At 42.1% G+C, this 15,946-nt stretch overlaps 1 protein-coding gene across 1 annotated transcript; it reads left to right on the top strand.

The window, feature by feature from the left end:
- The first annotated feature begins 1,074 nt into the window (after window positions 1-1,074).
- Window positions 1,075-13,324, top strand: gpr173 (G protein-coupled receptor 173). Its single transcript, XM_033628849.2, has 2 exons — window positions 1,075-2,094; window positions 8,971-13,324. The coding sequence occupies exon 2, from the start codon at window positions 9,169-9,171 to the stop codon at window positions 10,351-10,353; it is 1,185 nt and encodes a 394-aa protein (XP_033484740.1). The 5' UTR covers window positions 1,075-2,094; window positions 8,971-9,168; the 3' UTR covers window positions 10,354-13,324.
- The last annotated feature ends 2,622 nt before the right edge of the window (window positions 13,325-15,946 follow it).

Here is a 15,946-nt window from a genome sequence, read left to right as displayed (position 1 = left end):
TTCAAATCAGAAATTTCAGATCCAACTCTTTTCCAGTTACTTGTGGTGTCTCTCAAGACTTTGTCCTAGGTCCTCTTTTATTTATCATCTACCTTCTACCTCTTGGCCATACCTTCAGAAAACTTGGTATTCATTTCCACTGTTATGCTGACGACACCCAGCTCTATCTATCCACTAGGCCTACTTTTCCCATCACTTACACCTCAGAGCACTGCTATCCTTCTTCATTCTTTGGTTACATCTTGTATTAATTACTGCAATTCCTCTTCCTGTCCTCTTTGGTCTTCCTCCAAAGTGTCTTCATTAACTCCAGTTGGTCTAGAAATCATTACTAGAGCCACCTCCATAGATCATATCACACCTGTTCTCCAGCAACTTTACTGGCTTTCTATATCGCATCAATTTCAAAATTCGGCTTCTCACCTTCAAGGCCCTTCACAATCAAGCTCCTTCGTACCTGTCTGAATTCCTTCATATCTACTCACCCTCCTGTACTCTTAGATCCTCTTCTGCAATCCAACTCACATCACCATCTACCCGCTTGTCTACCATGGGTTCTAGACCTTTCAGCCATTCTGCCACAGGCCTCTGGAACTCTCTCTCCCATGACATTCACAATACTGACTCCCTTTCCACTTTCAAATCCTGTCTGAAAACACACCTTTTTAAGCTGGCATATTCAGTCTGATTTAATGGTGACACCCATATTGAGTCTTGCATTGATGATGATTTTATTATGTTGATTTTATACCTAATATTTACAATTAATAATAATAATAATTACATATTATTTTTGTCTAGTCTTTTTATTAACTTTTAATGTATATTACTGAATTGTTTGATTTTTATTATCTATGAACACATTACTACTTGTTTTTTAACTGTCTTGTAAGGTGTCCTTGAGTGCTCTGAAAGGCTATAAATACAATTATTTTTTTAAAAATGATAATTATTATCATTATGATTAATATTATTGTTTCACACAGGTTTGGAAAATGTTCACCAAAATAAAATAACATGAACAACACATTGACTCAGCTACATAAGCACTGGCTCTCTGGTAGGGAGGGCCTGCCCACGTCTCTAAAAAAGGTTGGGGCCGCCCCTGCCCATGGAACATTCTGACCGGATTAAAATCACTGGTGATACCAGCAGTAGCCGCCTTTTCTGACCATTGAATGTTGCGCTTATTTCCGAAACTCGCCTTACTGCTCCGAATAAACCGCGCGTCCACCTGCCAGCGGCACTGCCGGGGCAGGCAGCTCATTTCGGATATTTCCATCCTCTGTGTCATCCCACACACCCGCCCGTTCGTGAAATGCCTGGCCGCCTCTGGGCTGCAGGACAGAATGAGGACTGGCCTGGGTGTCATCACGCAGTCCTGTCCGCTCGGGGCATTCTGGTCTCAGTGCGTTAGCTAGCTGTCAGGTTTTATTCTGAGAAGAAACCCATGGATTGTCCGGCATGTTAAAGGGCTTAATGTACAACAAACGTGAGGTTTCTCTCGGTTTGACTGGAACAATGCGAAAGCAAGTGTGGCGGTGGCTCGACAGGGTTTCCGAAAACTACGAGCAGGAGATGCTCCACAGGGCGTCTGCTGGTGTCTCTCCGCTCCAAGAAAAGATGAGTTTACAAATTCTCCTGTAGGATACTACCACCTGCGGTTTATCAAATCAAGGCTGGAGATAGGACCTGACGGCGGACACACCAGCAAACCCTATATGAATAGTGATGAGTCCACATTGTGTGCTGCCACTCGGTCTGGGAATTTATTGGCGACCGGCACGAGTTTCTGTGGAAAAAACGGAGACATGACATGCACAAGAAAAAAGAGGAAACGCTGCTTTGGCTTCTTAAAACCCTTTGTTTTATAAAGGGAGTCCGCGGCAGGCTTCCTTGATACATTTGACAAAGATCTGGACCGTTGACACAGCTGTCAATACAGCACCAGGTGCGGCTGCCTTTATTTACAGTCGTTTCCAGCTAGTCATTTGTCTGTGGGAACAGCCAGGTGGATCTCTGTAGCACACATTTCATGTGGACTGCAATAGACGGCCTGCCTGCTACAGTGTGGAGGAGAGCAGTTCACAGCAGGTAAGCAGCATAACATGACTACCATTTTGTATTGCCTACAGGTCCCCGGTCTGCAAAATGTCATGTGGCCTGCCTCTGCATTCTTGCATGCCATTTGTTTGAGTGTTAAAAGCTCATGCTGCGTTAGCAGCCTCTTGTAGGCCCAGACTACCACAGCTCTCTGGGACTGGTGCCTTTTGTCTGCCTCAGCCTTTTTTCATGATCCTCTAATGAGGGGTCGCATTATGCTGAGCAAATCCTAATGTTTGATGCATGCATCAGAGCAGCATACAGTGGTCAGTGTGACAGCGTGTTGTGTTGATGATGAATAATACAGAATTTCCACCAGCTGTAGGGCCTCGCTCAGCACTGGGACAACAAAGTGATTTAATATCATTTGGTGTAATGTACCCCCCAGAGAATACATGGCCACTTGCTGAAGTAATGCAGGCTGTGTGGTGTGTGATTTGAAGCCACCCAGGCTCTAATGCTGGACTGCAGTAGCTGGTGGCTCTCCAGTCCTCATCAGACCTGTCGGCTCCATGTGAGGAGGCCTGATGCTGGGCCCTGCTGTCAGAGACCAACTCTGATTACATCTTATCCAGTGAGCTTTGTCGCCTCCTCCCACCAGCATCAAGCTAGAGGTATTGGGCTGCTGTTGCTACCCAGTTCCTGACAGTGACTCTGCCCTCCGCCGCCAACCAATTTCCAGCTTCGCAGAGCCCCTCCTTCAAGACACACAGCCTCTTTCACAGCTCCTGTATTTCCCAGCCTGTGGAGCTATGAGGACTGCAACGCCAAAAAGGACCTGATAAAAACAGTTGATGGAAGTGTAACTGATTAAATGAATTTGATCTTGATTTGCTAAACTTCTTTCTTGTTCATCAGGCCATTTTCCACTCATCTGGAGTGTGTTTACACTCATCCTTCAAAGGTGCACCAAGTGACCACTGACCATTTTCTAATTCACAATGAAAATAAAATGATTCACAAAGCAAGTTGAATATTCCTGGTCTACAGGTATACTAGCAGCTGTGTAAGGTACTTAGGTATAATGGTGCTTTGAGCTAAATGCTAACTTCAGCATGCTAACATTCTCATAATGACAATGCTAACAAGCTGATATTTTGCAGGCAATACTGCCCATGTTCATCATCTTTTTAGTGGCCATGATAGTATGCTAACATTTGCTAATTAACACTAAACACTGTTGAGAGTGTGTGAATTCTGCACGGTGACAGAAGACACTGGCTTTTGAAAAATGTTAGCAGTTCAAATCAAGTTGCATTCACTTTAGTACTTGGAAAAAGGTAGTAATATCTGATCTTGATTTCAAAACCTGGGGAACAAATAACACTAGCATGAAAGGAGAAAGGTTTTTGTAGTTTGGGTGAACAACTCTTTAACGTTTAACCCTGATCTTCAGTTCTTGACTTACTACCCAGCTAGGCCCAGCAGTAGACCTACACTCCAGTGGATAATGCTTAAAAGTTTTTCAGGAAAAAAAAAAAAAAATCACCGGGGGTAATCTAAGTTACCTGTGAAAATGGGGGTCAAAACACCCCCGTTGTTGACAGAAAGTTGAACTCGCCCAACCTGATGCTCTGCGTCGCGGTGACGCAGACCTCCTGTCACTTTCTGTATACTGACACCTTTTCCCTCAGTGGAAACGAAGCTTGTATTAACTTGTACAGTATGTCACAGATAAGAAACAATAAATTGTGAAGAGAGTAAAGCCTCCACTAAAATAGCATTTAAAGGGCCAGTGTGTAATATTTGGCATGGTTTATTGTCAATCTGAATCTGAATCTGAATATTCTACCCATTAGTATGTTTATACAAGTGTATAATCGCTATGAAATAAAATTCGTTTGGTTTTTGTAGCCTTATAATTATGCTTTTACATATATATATATATATATATATATATATAGCAAGGGCCTTGCTTTAGAGAGGTCGCCATCTTGCGCCACCATGTATGTAAGGCAGCCCGAGCGGACAATCCAGCCAGCCAGAGAACGCGTTTCGCGTGTATAAATGAACCAACGAAGACAGCGGAAGGAAGGAAGAAGGAGGAAGAAACAGCAGAGAGTGTTAGTAGTTCGTCGATAGAGAGTAGTGAAAAGTTTTTTTAGTTATAAAGTTTGCGAATGGACCACACTTACCATGCAACAGGAGAGAATGAACCCGAACCGTCATCTGCGAGGAAAAGAAGACGCAACTTCACTCCTTGTGATGCACTCTCTGCGGCGCTTTTCCTCCTGATGATATATCTCCCCAACGATGGTAGCAGTAGCACTGAATCCCATTCTGTGCATTCAGCCTCTCTTCTCACCCGCCCAGCATCAAACACATGGAGTTCCTCATCTGTATGCTCCGGCTCAAACAGGTATAGCTCTGGGTCTGTGTCCGCTACAAGAAACTCTTCAAAATCGCGTTCAAAGTCGTCCATTGCAGCTACTATAGTCCGGAGATATTGCTAGGCTAGATAAACAGCTGAGCTCTGTTTACCGGCTACGCTGTCAGTCAGTGTGTGGGCTGGAGATTGGCGGAGCAGAGGGGGGGGGGGGGGGTCCCCACTCGGTATGGTAAACGAGTATGTGTGTAAAGTTATAAAGTGTGTCTGTTACGCCAGAAGAGTCAGAGTTTGGGATGGAGTGGAGTGTTACCAGAGTTTCTGGAGTGCTCAAATAAACGGGCCTTTTTCCCGAACGCTCCTCTGGTCTCCTGCTCATGAGGGATTCATTACAATATCGTAACATGGTTTAGATTTCTAAATAAACATTCACCTCATCGCTAGATAGACCTACTCCTGAAAAACTCGTGCGCAAGGCTTTTTGTCCCTACGAGGCCACCGTCATTTACCCGACGGGAGGGGTGAGCGAGTGAGACCTGCAATCTAGAATTTGACCACTGATGTCACTGTTTTCAACCTATTTTACACACTGGCCCTTCAAGTCTTGTGTGTGATTCCTTTAGGGATTTATACGTCATATGAACATGTCGCTAGGCTAATTTATACAATGTAAAATGCCATAGACTTGTGCTAATAACGTTAGCATGTTGTATTGGTGGGGGAAATGTGTCCAGTAAAAGACAAGTGTTTGCCAGTTCTGCGATTTATAGTGAAGCCAATTTGCGTACTTGTGTTTGAAATTGTCCCTATTAAGCCATATTTAATGTGTGTTGAATCAACAAAACTTTACAGCACTTAACACAGTCCACCGCCGACTAGCATTTTGGAAGTGTAACTGCAGAGTGACACAGACACACCACCGCAGAAGTAAAAATAACATGCAGATTTTTTTTTCCCCACGACTAATCGATTAGTTGAAGATTATGTATGACTTTAGTCAACCAAGATTTTCTTTGGTTGACTACAGCCCTACATTTTTGAGTAGGATTGAATTAAAATAAGTCACAGTATCTTAAATAATATAATTTGACCACAAACTTTTGGATAAATATTAAGTTGGTACAGCTTATTAGGCCAATTAAGCTTTTCGAGGTCAAAGCAAATCATGTTGGTTGTATTAAACTAATTGAGTTTGTCAGATTACAAAAGAGATTTACTCAGTAATGCCAGAGTTGGAACTACTTAAAACTATCCATGCAAATTGTTACCTTAAATTTTTAAAATTTATACACTACACAAAAACACACTTGGCATTGGACAAGGAGTCAGCTCATTAGCCTAAATCTGTTCAGTTGTCTTTAAACCTGACAAACTTTCCATTGTTGTGAGCACCACCCGGACTTCTTTGGCACTTTCAGTAGTCATTTTTTTTTTAAAATTGTTGATTTTGAAGTGTCTTCTTCACCTGTGTCTGGTGCATCATGCCAAGAACATACACGGGGCAGCAATTCTGAGTGCACATAAAAATAATCTTGAACAACCGATACAAAAGTGATGCTTTATCGGAAGTGCTTGCAAACAGGATAATTTTTACCAGTGAAAAGGTTATGCAGAACAGCTACCGTTCCACCTGGCTCAGTCTTGGCAAGGTGCTGAAAACATCAGTGAGTCCAAATTGGTAGAAAAAGATTTCTGCAAACTTACATCCATGCACTGTCTCACTTTCTTTTTCCACCAGTGAAAAGGTTGTAATGATAAGGACTAAAGCTATGGGCTTATACTTGACTCAAGGACTAACGGTAGTCCCTTTAGCGTAGGGTTTTATTTACAGTTCAGCTCCATGTTGTTTTTATTGTCAAAAATTTTATTCCCAGCATCACAAACTTGTAGGAGAGAACATAAGAGCCTAAGCTGTCCAACAGAACCATCCAGTGAGGGTTGCAAACCCAGGAAGGAATAATGGCATAGATTTTTTTTCATGTAATCTTTGTTTCACTGGAGTGACAGATGCTTTCATGTATGATGGAGTTGCGACACCTATGCTAACCAATCACAGTACTTACTGCAGGTACAGGTGTAGGCTCCAACGCTACATAATGCACAACTGTAAATCCAGCTTTAGTGGTTGGTTTGACAAATATTCATAGGGTTTACTTCCCCCACCTCAGCTGATTCCCCAAGCTTTTCAAGAGCAGCATCTATGACTGTCAATTATTGATTAGTCCCAAATAAGGCTACGGTTTGAGGGGTCAGTACACTTCAATGCTGTTCAGCTGTTGTCAGTGAAAAAGCTCTGATACATCCACTGTACACTACCTGCTGAACAGCAAACAGCAGATAGACACAGAGATTAGCTGCTCATAGAGGAGCATTTAGCAGCTAAAGAGACTGACATTTCCCTCAGGAGTTGGTCGAGACCAAAAACGGAGTTAAAAGATAGTGAATATTGGACTTAAATTCATCAGGTGGACATTAACGATCATTTCCATTTCAGCTTTTTAAGGCCATATGACAAATGGGTGCATTATCTTCATTTTCTTTTGAATTGCTGGAGTGGGTGCTATGGGGAGAAAACAGATAAGTGTTGTTTTTAAAAGGTGTGCGCAATACCTATATGATGACTGTTTAAAATGAAGGAACGTGAAACGTTAAATTAACAATTGAAGGACTGCTGTTTACTCAAGCTAAATGTAGCTATTAAAGGGGAACTAATGTTTTTTCATCCTGGGCCCTTTTTTCCAATCTACTTTTGTCAAAATGAGTGATAGGATGTTCAATATTTGACATTTCTCCAGTATGAAGCTAGGGCTGACCTGTCTGCAGCCTGTGAGCGCGCGCTATATTAAATAATAGGGTACTCAGACAGCGTCAAACAGCGTCAAAATGCGTCCACTAAAATTGCATTTTTTTTCACACAGATAGGCTCGGATTGTTAGTATAATTATCCGACAACATAACGGAAAGGAGAAATGAATGTCTGTGTTTACCTTTAGCTGGATTCGCTTGCTCCCTTGATGAAGGTTAATGACCTCATTGATGAAGGTTGTGATACAGACAGGCAGGAGTGATTCAGACACAGCCTGCCTTCTCAGCTGGCTAAATTTTGCTGATATTCAAGTTTCCTGAAATTGATTATGAACCTCATGTTGGTGCTTACAGTATTTTTTGGAAGTGTTGCAGTTGAGGAGCCATGTTTTCATTATAGGTCAAAACATAATTTTATATTACCTGTTATAATTCATGTTTTATCTGTCTACACTGTGATGGGCATTAGTTTGTTTTTCTGTCATTTTCCAATCTTCCTCTTGCAAGGTTTGATCACCTCTGCTTTTAATGTCTTTATTCATGGCCATGGGGAGCTCCAGTAAGAGAGAGTAAAGAGTTCATGCAAACGGTTTAGCCTTAAAATCTTCACCAGACAACAAACAATAGCTGGGTTTGTTATTATAAAAGTCAAGGACTCATTCGTGGACCCACATGGGAAAATCGGATTCTGATGACTGACAGCAGGACATGCTGCACTGTACTAAATCTGATGTGATTACTAGGGATGCATAATAATATTGTCAAGTCACTGGTATCGGCCAATATTGGCTTTTAAATTAATTAACTATTAGAATTGGCCAACATGCTTTTTCTTATTTTGCACAATGAATGAATATTATATTCATTGAAAAGTATTGTATTTCATGTCTCCATCTGCTGGTGGGCCATCACAATAATAGTATGCATGTATAATATGATGTTAATTCCACTCCAGAAGAGACTTGAGTGGATATATCGATATCAGTATTGGTTATCACTCAAATGAGTTGTTACATTGCCATTTTGAATATTGGTTAAAAAAAAAAAAAATCCAATATTATGCATCCCTATTAATTATCTCTTTGCGTCACAGGGCTCACCAAGAAACAACTAATTACAAGCACTAAGAAACTGGCTCTCAGGTGTCAAAGATAGTGACAAACACATAAAAAACAGTACAGTCTTGTTCTTTAATATTACCAGTTGATAGTTACTGTTTGATTGCTGCATCTCACATGTTTTACTTGCGTTTTAATGAGGGGCTAAAATGCTCAACAAACCGCGGTTTTAACTTTCCGATATATAAGGAAAAATCCCTGCACTCACAGACGAGCACGTGTTATCATAACCAGATGATCTTGCATATTTATACATTGGTCATACTTAGAAGATTGCTATCTGACAGTTTATGATCAGCAGATGGATTTCATAGTAGTTTATGTTTTGAATTCAATATAAAATCTTTTTGGGCTGCACTAGAGTTCAATAGACAAACAAGTTAGGTATGAAACACCCTAAGACACCAAAAAAGTTGATCTCAGAAACTTCCATGTTTATGGCTGAAGATTTCCTCATTGGAATTTAAGAGGCCATCTGAATGAACAGCAAGACCTCTAAAACTTCACAATAGAAAGTGGTGTGGTACTACCTGGATTACTGAAACAACTCTTGACAGAAACATCTAACAGAGATCTATCCGAACTCCTTAATTCTTTGTCTTTTCCAATTGTTTTCAGGCTCTTGGAGAGGATCAGAAGGTGAGACAACATAATACGCCAACAAAGGGACCCTACTCGAAATGGGGCAATGTGGATTAAGGTGTTCCTGTTCCTTGTGAACCGCAGAAAGAAAGCAACCACGAGGACGAAGGAACGACCAGCAGACGGAGGAGGTGGCGGAGGAGTGGTGGCTTTGGTGTTTGAAGAAAAGCTGGGATGGGTGGTGGGGCATTTGGGATGGCGAATGGCAATGAGAGCAGCGACGGGCCTGCTGGACCCATGGCAGCAGTGGTGGCTACTGCAGGAGGTATGGTAGCGGAGAGTCCTTCCTCTGCTGTCTCTACCTATATCAAACTGGTGCTACTAGGGTTGATCATCTGCATCAGCCTGGTGGGCAACCTGGTGGTGTCTTTGCTTGTGCTGCGGGACCGGGCCCTGCACAAGGCACCTTACTACTTCCTGCTGGACCTGTGCCTGGCAGACACCATTCGCTCAGCCATCTGCTTCCCCTTTGTGCTGGTGTCTATAAAGAACGGCTCAGCCTGGACCTACAGCGTGCTGAGCTGCAAGGTGGTGGCCTTCATGGCAGTGCTCTTCTGCTTCCATGCCGCCTTTATGCTGTTCTGCATCAGTGTAACACGCTACATGGCCATTGCACACCACCGCTTTTACTCAAAGCGCATGACATTCTGGACATGTGTGGCTGTGGTGTGCATGGTGTGGACACTGTCTGTGGCAATGGCTTTCCCACCAGTATTTGATGTGGGCACCTACAAATTTATTCGCGAGGAAGACCAGTGCATCTTTGAGCATCGCTACTTTAAGGCTAATGATACACTAGGCTTCATGCTAATGCTGGCTGTGCTCATTCTAGCCACACATGTCGTCTATATGAAGTTACTTCTCTTTGAATACAAGCATCGTAAGATGAAGCCAGTCCAGATGGTACCAGCCATCAGTCAGAACTGGACCTTCCATGGGCCGGGGGCTACAGGCCAAGCAGCAGCCAACTGGATTGCAGGCTTTGGCAGGGGCCCGATGCCGCCGACTCTGCTGGGAATTCGGCAAAACTTGCACAACCAGAACCGGCGCCTGTTGGGCATGGAGGAGTTCAAAGCAGAGAAGCAGCTTGGCAGGATGTTCTATGTGATCACCCTACTGTTCCTGGTGCTCTGGTCTCCCTACATAGTTGCTTGCTATTGGAGGGTGTTTGTCAAGGCTTGCACAATACCACACCGGTACCTCTCCACAACTGTGTGGATGAGTTTCGCCCAAGCCGGGGTCAACCCTATTGTCTGTTTCTTCCTTAACAAGGACTTGAAGAAAGGGCTCCTTTCCCACCTACCAGCCTGCTGCAGGACTAAACCTCATCTGCCACGAGAGCCTTATTGTGTCATGTAAACAGAGATGATGACCTAAACATGGAGTGAAGACAAGGGGCAGTCAACAGATGTGTTGTGTGTGTGTGTGTGTGTGTGTGTGTGGGGGGGGGGGGGGGGGTACTGCTACTTTTAAGCAGTCAGTTAGTGTAAACTAGTGAGTGTACTGGTAAAAACACTTGAAGGGTAAGCATGTACTTCCATCTACCAACCCTTTTCAATCAACACAACAGCGTACAAAGAGTCAGACCTTGACTTTTGATAACAAGAGAAAAATACTTTAATAGGAGAACATGCAAGTAATAATGCAGTCATTGTGGAAACTAAGCCAGACGAATAGCCACCAACAAATTGCATAAAAATTGTAAGGAGGACAAAAGAAGCATTTTTCTAGCCAACTTTAAATGTCATCAACATGCTGGATTAGTTAGCAAAGTCAGATAATGCTATTGAGAGAGAGAGAGAGAGAGAGAGAGGCGTGAACAGTTGTCTGTCTCTGTGTGTCAGCCCACCAAAAAGTGCTGTGCACCAGCCTCTATGACCATGATGATGTCTCATCTTTGTTGCTAAATAATCCATGTCTATTCTTTCTCAATCTGTTTGTAGTGTGTTTGTTCACATCAATGAATAACAAACTAAGGTGACTACAGATATTGTACTATTGATACATGTGTTCTTCATGTGTTCTTTAAATCTGTGCATCACTTGCAGACAAGATAAGAAGTGATCAGCTCAGTTAATAGTAAGCAGAGGTTTCTCATGGCCAGCAGCTTGTTATGTTGGCCCTCACTCTCAGTCATAACACAGTGCCCAGTTGCATAAGGGTCAGATTTTCTTTACCTGACCATTGCACTTACAAGTGGTGCAGAAAGATTTCCAATACCTATGGTCAAATACTGAGGATGTGTTAAATCACTTCACATTGACCACCTAGTGCACTTTATTTACTTCACTGCATTTTGAGCATCTAAATGTTTAGAAGTTTAAAGTTAATTTCCCACTGTGGAACAAAAACTGTCAGACCCAGAGTGGAGTTTTTGTTAAAAATCCAACAACACAATACCTTCACTGTCCACAGAATTCCATCACAGCTGCCGGAGAGATCCACTGCCATTATTGCTAGTGTGCTGATGTTCACCAGACACGTGAGCACAGCATCTCACTCATGGCCCTTTCTCCTCATACATATCATTATACATCCAATCTATTTCCATCAGGACAGCTTAAGTTCCTGGAGCATCAGATTAATTTGTGAATGTATTTAAATCCCTGTATGTGTTGACAATTTAACAAAATCCATATTTAATTCACTGAATTCATTATTTACTTTGTTTTATGTCCAAACAGCAAAGCTACTTTGACTCTGTCACTTCTCTGAAGTCTATGAAGGAATACTACAGCTTTCCTGCTTCATTCACTTTTCAGGACATATTACCAATAGTGCTATGTCCAGGCATTAAAACCAGTAAAGTATAGCTGCAATGTATTTGTTACCACATTGATGGTGTTACCTTAAAACCTGTTTAATGTATACTTGTCACCAAAAATGTTGGCAGAGCAGCTGAGCAGTTTGTACTCTAGCAGAAGAGACAGAGCTGGATGGTGACACGTAGCTTACAGACTCTCTGTTCCCTAAAAAGTCAGGTATGTCCAGACAGTTTTCTACCAATCAGCTGAGCAAATTGTCATGCCAAGTTCACCAATGCTGAAATCATTGCAAAAGATGTGTGTGGATTTACTTTGCCTCATCATGTAAATCTGTTGATTACGTCAAATCCATTGCAATGAGCTGATTTCACTCTGAAATGTAGCTACTCTAAAGGTATGCAGGAGTTTTCCTAAAAAAACAAAAACAGAATGGACAAGATATAGACTCATACAAGGGTAATCCCTCTCAATCATCACTTTTGAGCCACTCTCAATGTGTGCTGCTGTATTTATCTACAGAGACTCCATCCTCTGCCTGGATTTTATTATTATGCCTCCGCATTGTTGATCGACATTGCTGCAGACGTTATGTTTTCGGGATATCTATCCGTCCATCTCATTCTCGTGAGCGCAATATCTCAAACGCCTTGAGGGATTTTTTTCAACTTTGGCACAAATGTTCACTTGGACTCAACAGTGAACTGGTCAAAGGTCACTGTCACCTTGTGTCCATCTCATTCTTGCGAACACCATGTCTCCAGAGCATTTGGAGGAACTTCTTTCAAATTTGGCACAAACATCCACTTGGACTCAATAATGAACTGATGAGAATTTGGTGGTCAAAGGTCACTGTGATCTCATCTGTCTCATTCTTGCGAATGCAATATCTCAAGAACACCTTGAGGGCATTACATCAAATATGGCACAAACGTCCACTTGGACTCAATGATAAACTGCTTAGAATTTGTTGATCAAAGGTCAAGGTCACTGTGACCTCACAAAACATGTTTTTGGCCAAATTGCAAGAATTTATACGATTATTATGACAAAACTTCACACAAATGTCTAATAGGATAAAATGATAAAGTGATGACATTTTATATCCCAAAGGTCAAAGGTCAACTTCACTGTGACATCATAATGTTCCACAAAAACACTTTTCTGACTATTTTTTTAACATCATATCTCAGGAACAGAAGGGGAAATGTTTGGTCAGATACTGAATTGGTGACACTTATCTTGGGTGTCCACCTTGGAACTTTGTATAGATCTTTTGTGCTGCTGGTGGGAAGATGTGTCTGAAGCATCCATGTTTTCACAGACATGGATGTAAACTGTAATTGCAATTTGACTGGTGCATGGAGGCATACAACCGGGAGGCGGTAATTCTAGTTTTCTTCTTTTTTTGCTGTGTTCAGGATGTTCGTCTTGTGTTCAAGTGAGGTCAGAGCTTGATAAAAAGGTAGCGATAAGGTGCCAGACTATAAGTAGCATGCATTCAAGAGGAAGCTAAGATACAGCGCCTAAGGGCTCATTTATGCTCCTTTTACGTACGAAAATGTATACGTCCGTTTCAAACGATGTTACTGTCACTGCCCAAATACTTCCATGTGTCCTTTACGTTGGCATGGATGTTAACCAATATATCCACCAGGGGGCAGCCCAGAGTCAAAAGTTTATGACAACAACAAACTCAAAAACAAACATGGCGACTGTGGAGGAGATATTGATAATGTATCTCTTGCATAAAAGACAAAAACAGAGGCAGCGTTGTAGGAGGCGGTGGTCGGTGATGCCGTTAAATACATCGCGACTGGAGGATGGAGAATTCTTTTCTCTAGTACTGCCGATGAGAGAAATTGAATTGTTATTTCTTCTTCGTGTCTCACTAGAGCTACGTATCGGGTAGTGACAGCAACACTGCCCCCACAGTTCCCAGTGGTACTGCTCCGTTTGGCCCGTATCCATAAGCTTTATGGAAACATGCAGAAATACGGACGAAATGAACGCGGAGCACTGACAGAAGGCTCCGTCTGTATCTGGATCCGTATTTAACGTTGAGCATAAATCAGCCTTAAAAATGCACACCTAGAGAGGTAAGAACGCATGACAGTGATGGTGCAATGAATCCTGTCTAAAATGTTATTTCAGCACAGAGTAACAGAGGAAGTGTTGAATATTTATATTTATATATATGATTCCACAGAATTCAGTTCTAGATTTTACAGGGAGCCAGTGCAGAGAAGCTAAAACAGGAGAAATATGATCTTGTTTCTTAGTTCCTGTCAGCACAGGTGCCACTGCGTTCTGATTTAACTGGAGAGTTTTTAAAGACTTATTAGAGTTACCTGATAATAGGGAATTACAATAATCCAGCCTAGAGGTAACAAAAGCATGGAGAGAGAGAGAGAGAGAGAGAGAGAGAGAGAGAGAGATTGATTGATTGATTGATTGATTGATTGATTGATTGATTGATTGAGGGGCTAAAGTAAAACAGACACTGCAAAAGAAATGTAAGTAGTGTAAAGGCCCATTTATGTTCAACGTTAAATACGGATCTGGATACGGATGGAGCTTACGGATACGGGCCAAACGGAGCAGTACCACCGGGAACCGTGGGGGCAGTGTTGCTGTCACTACCCGATACGTAGCTCTAGTGAGACACGAAGAAGAAATAACAATTCAATTCCTCTCATCGGCAGTACTAGAGAAAAGAATTCTCCGTCCTCCAGTCGCAATGTATTTAACGGCCTCACCGACCCCTCCTACAACGCTGCCTCTGTTTTTGTCTTGTATGCAAGAGGTACATTATCAATATCTCCTCCACAGTTGCCATGTTTGTTTTTGAGTTTGTTGTTGTCATAAACTTTTCACTCTGGGCTGCCCCCTGGTGGATATATTGGTTAACATCCATGCCAACGTAAAGGACGCATGGAAGTATATGGGCAGTGACGGTAACGTCGTTTGAAATGGACGTATACATTTTCGTACGTAAAGGGAGCATAAGTGGGCCTTTAGACCTCCACAGGATATCGTGTCTCCAGACATTCTTCTTGGCACATTTTCATTCTGTTTATCAATGAAAAAACAAAACTTCCAGTATTTTGTTGTTAGTCATGAAACAGAAAACTTACAATCATGAATTTTTTCAGGCCTACACCTATTGACAGAGCCTTATTTCTTCAGGAAATTCCCGAGGACAAATCAGGAGTTACATCTAATTGTGGAAAGATTTTTGCTGAAGAGAACTTGCTAAATCAAATATTTCCTAGATGGACTATGCAACTGGGCACTGATAACCGCATCTAGCTCTCCAATAACTTGTCAAGTGATGTGTTTTTTTTCAAAGCCACATTTATTCCATGTGAAAAACAGTAATATACAACCAGAGCACAGGCCAGGCTGTCTCCGCTGTCGCAGACAGGAGCTGTAGGTCACAGCAAGAAGAGGGAGGATACTAAACACTGTGAACTCTCCTCCTTCACATCCAGTTTCTGTCAGCTCAGAGTCCAGCCACCAGGAAGCATTGCCCATTACAACAGCTTCACAGGGGGCTCCATTATATAGATTGGTGTTACTGCTGGAAAATGAGCTTTACTAATTCACAGCGGCCAGCTGTTGGTGGTTTTATGATACAGAAGCCCATTGACTGCGACTTTTGATTTCAAAATTAGGCAGTACTAAATTCAGATTGAACAATTAAAAATGTCAGAAGATTTTGGAGGCCAACATTATGAGATGAAGTCAGAATTTCAACCCACTATGTCAAAAATTAAAAATTGAATCAAAATTAAATTATACTGTAAATAAAAACCTTGATTTCACAACACATTTTTGAGGACATAAAACCACAACACTGAATGAACAAAAAAACCCTGAGATGCTGCATTTTAAAAGCCCAGTAAGGCCATCCTGATTCTGTTTTGCTCTCTGTATCAGTCTGGACTTGGTGCTGCCCGCCCTCGTAGCCAGAAATTAAAATTCACTTGGGGCCAATCACAGATCCACACCTTAGTTGACAACGTAAGCAGCCAGTTAGGGACTGCATTGTAGTTGATGACATAAAATGCAGGCTGCAGCTTGCAGAACAGTAATGGCAGCTCCTGAAGCAACAAGCGCGCCAACTCTGATATTAGCGGGGTAAACACAGCAGTGAGTTATTGTAAACCCCAATTTGCTCACTCAAC

The sequence above is a fragment of the Epinephelus lanceolatus genome, chromosome 8, assembly GCF_041903045.1.
Source record: "Epinephelus lanceolatus isolate andai-2023 chromosome 8, ASM4190304v1, whole genome shotgun sequence".
NCBI lineage: Eukaryota > Metazoa > Chordata > Actinopteri > Perciformes > Serranidae > Epinephelus > Epinephelus lanceolatus.
This window is presented reverse-complemented; position numbering and strand designations above follow the sequence as displayed.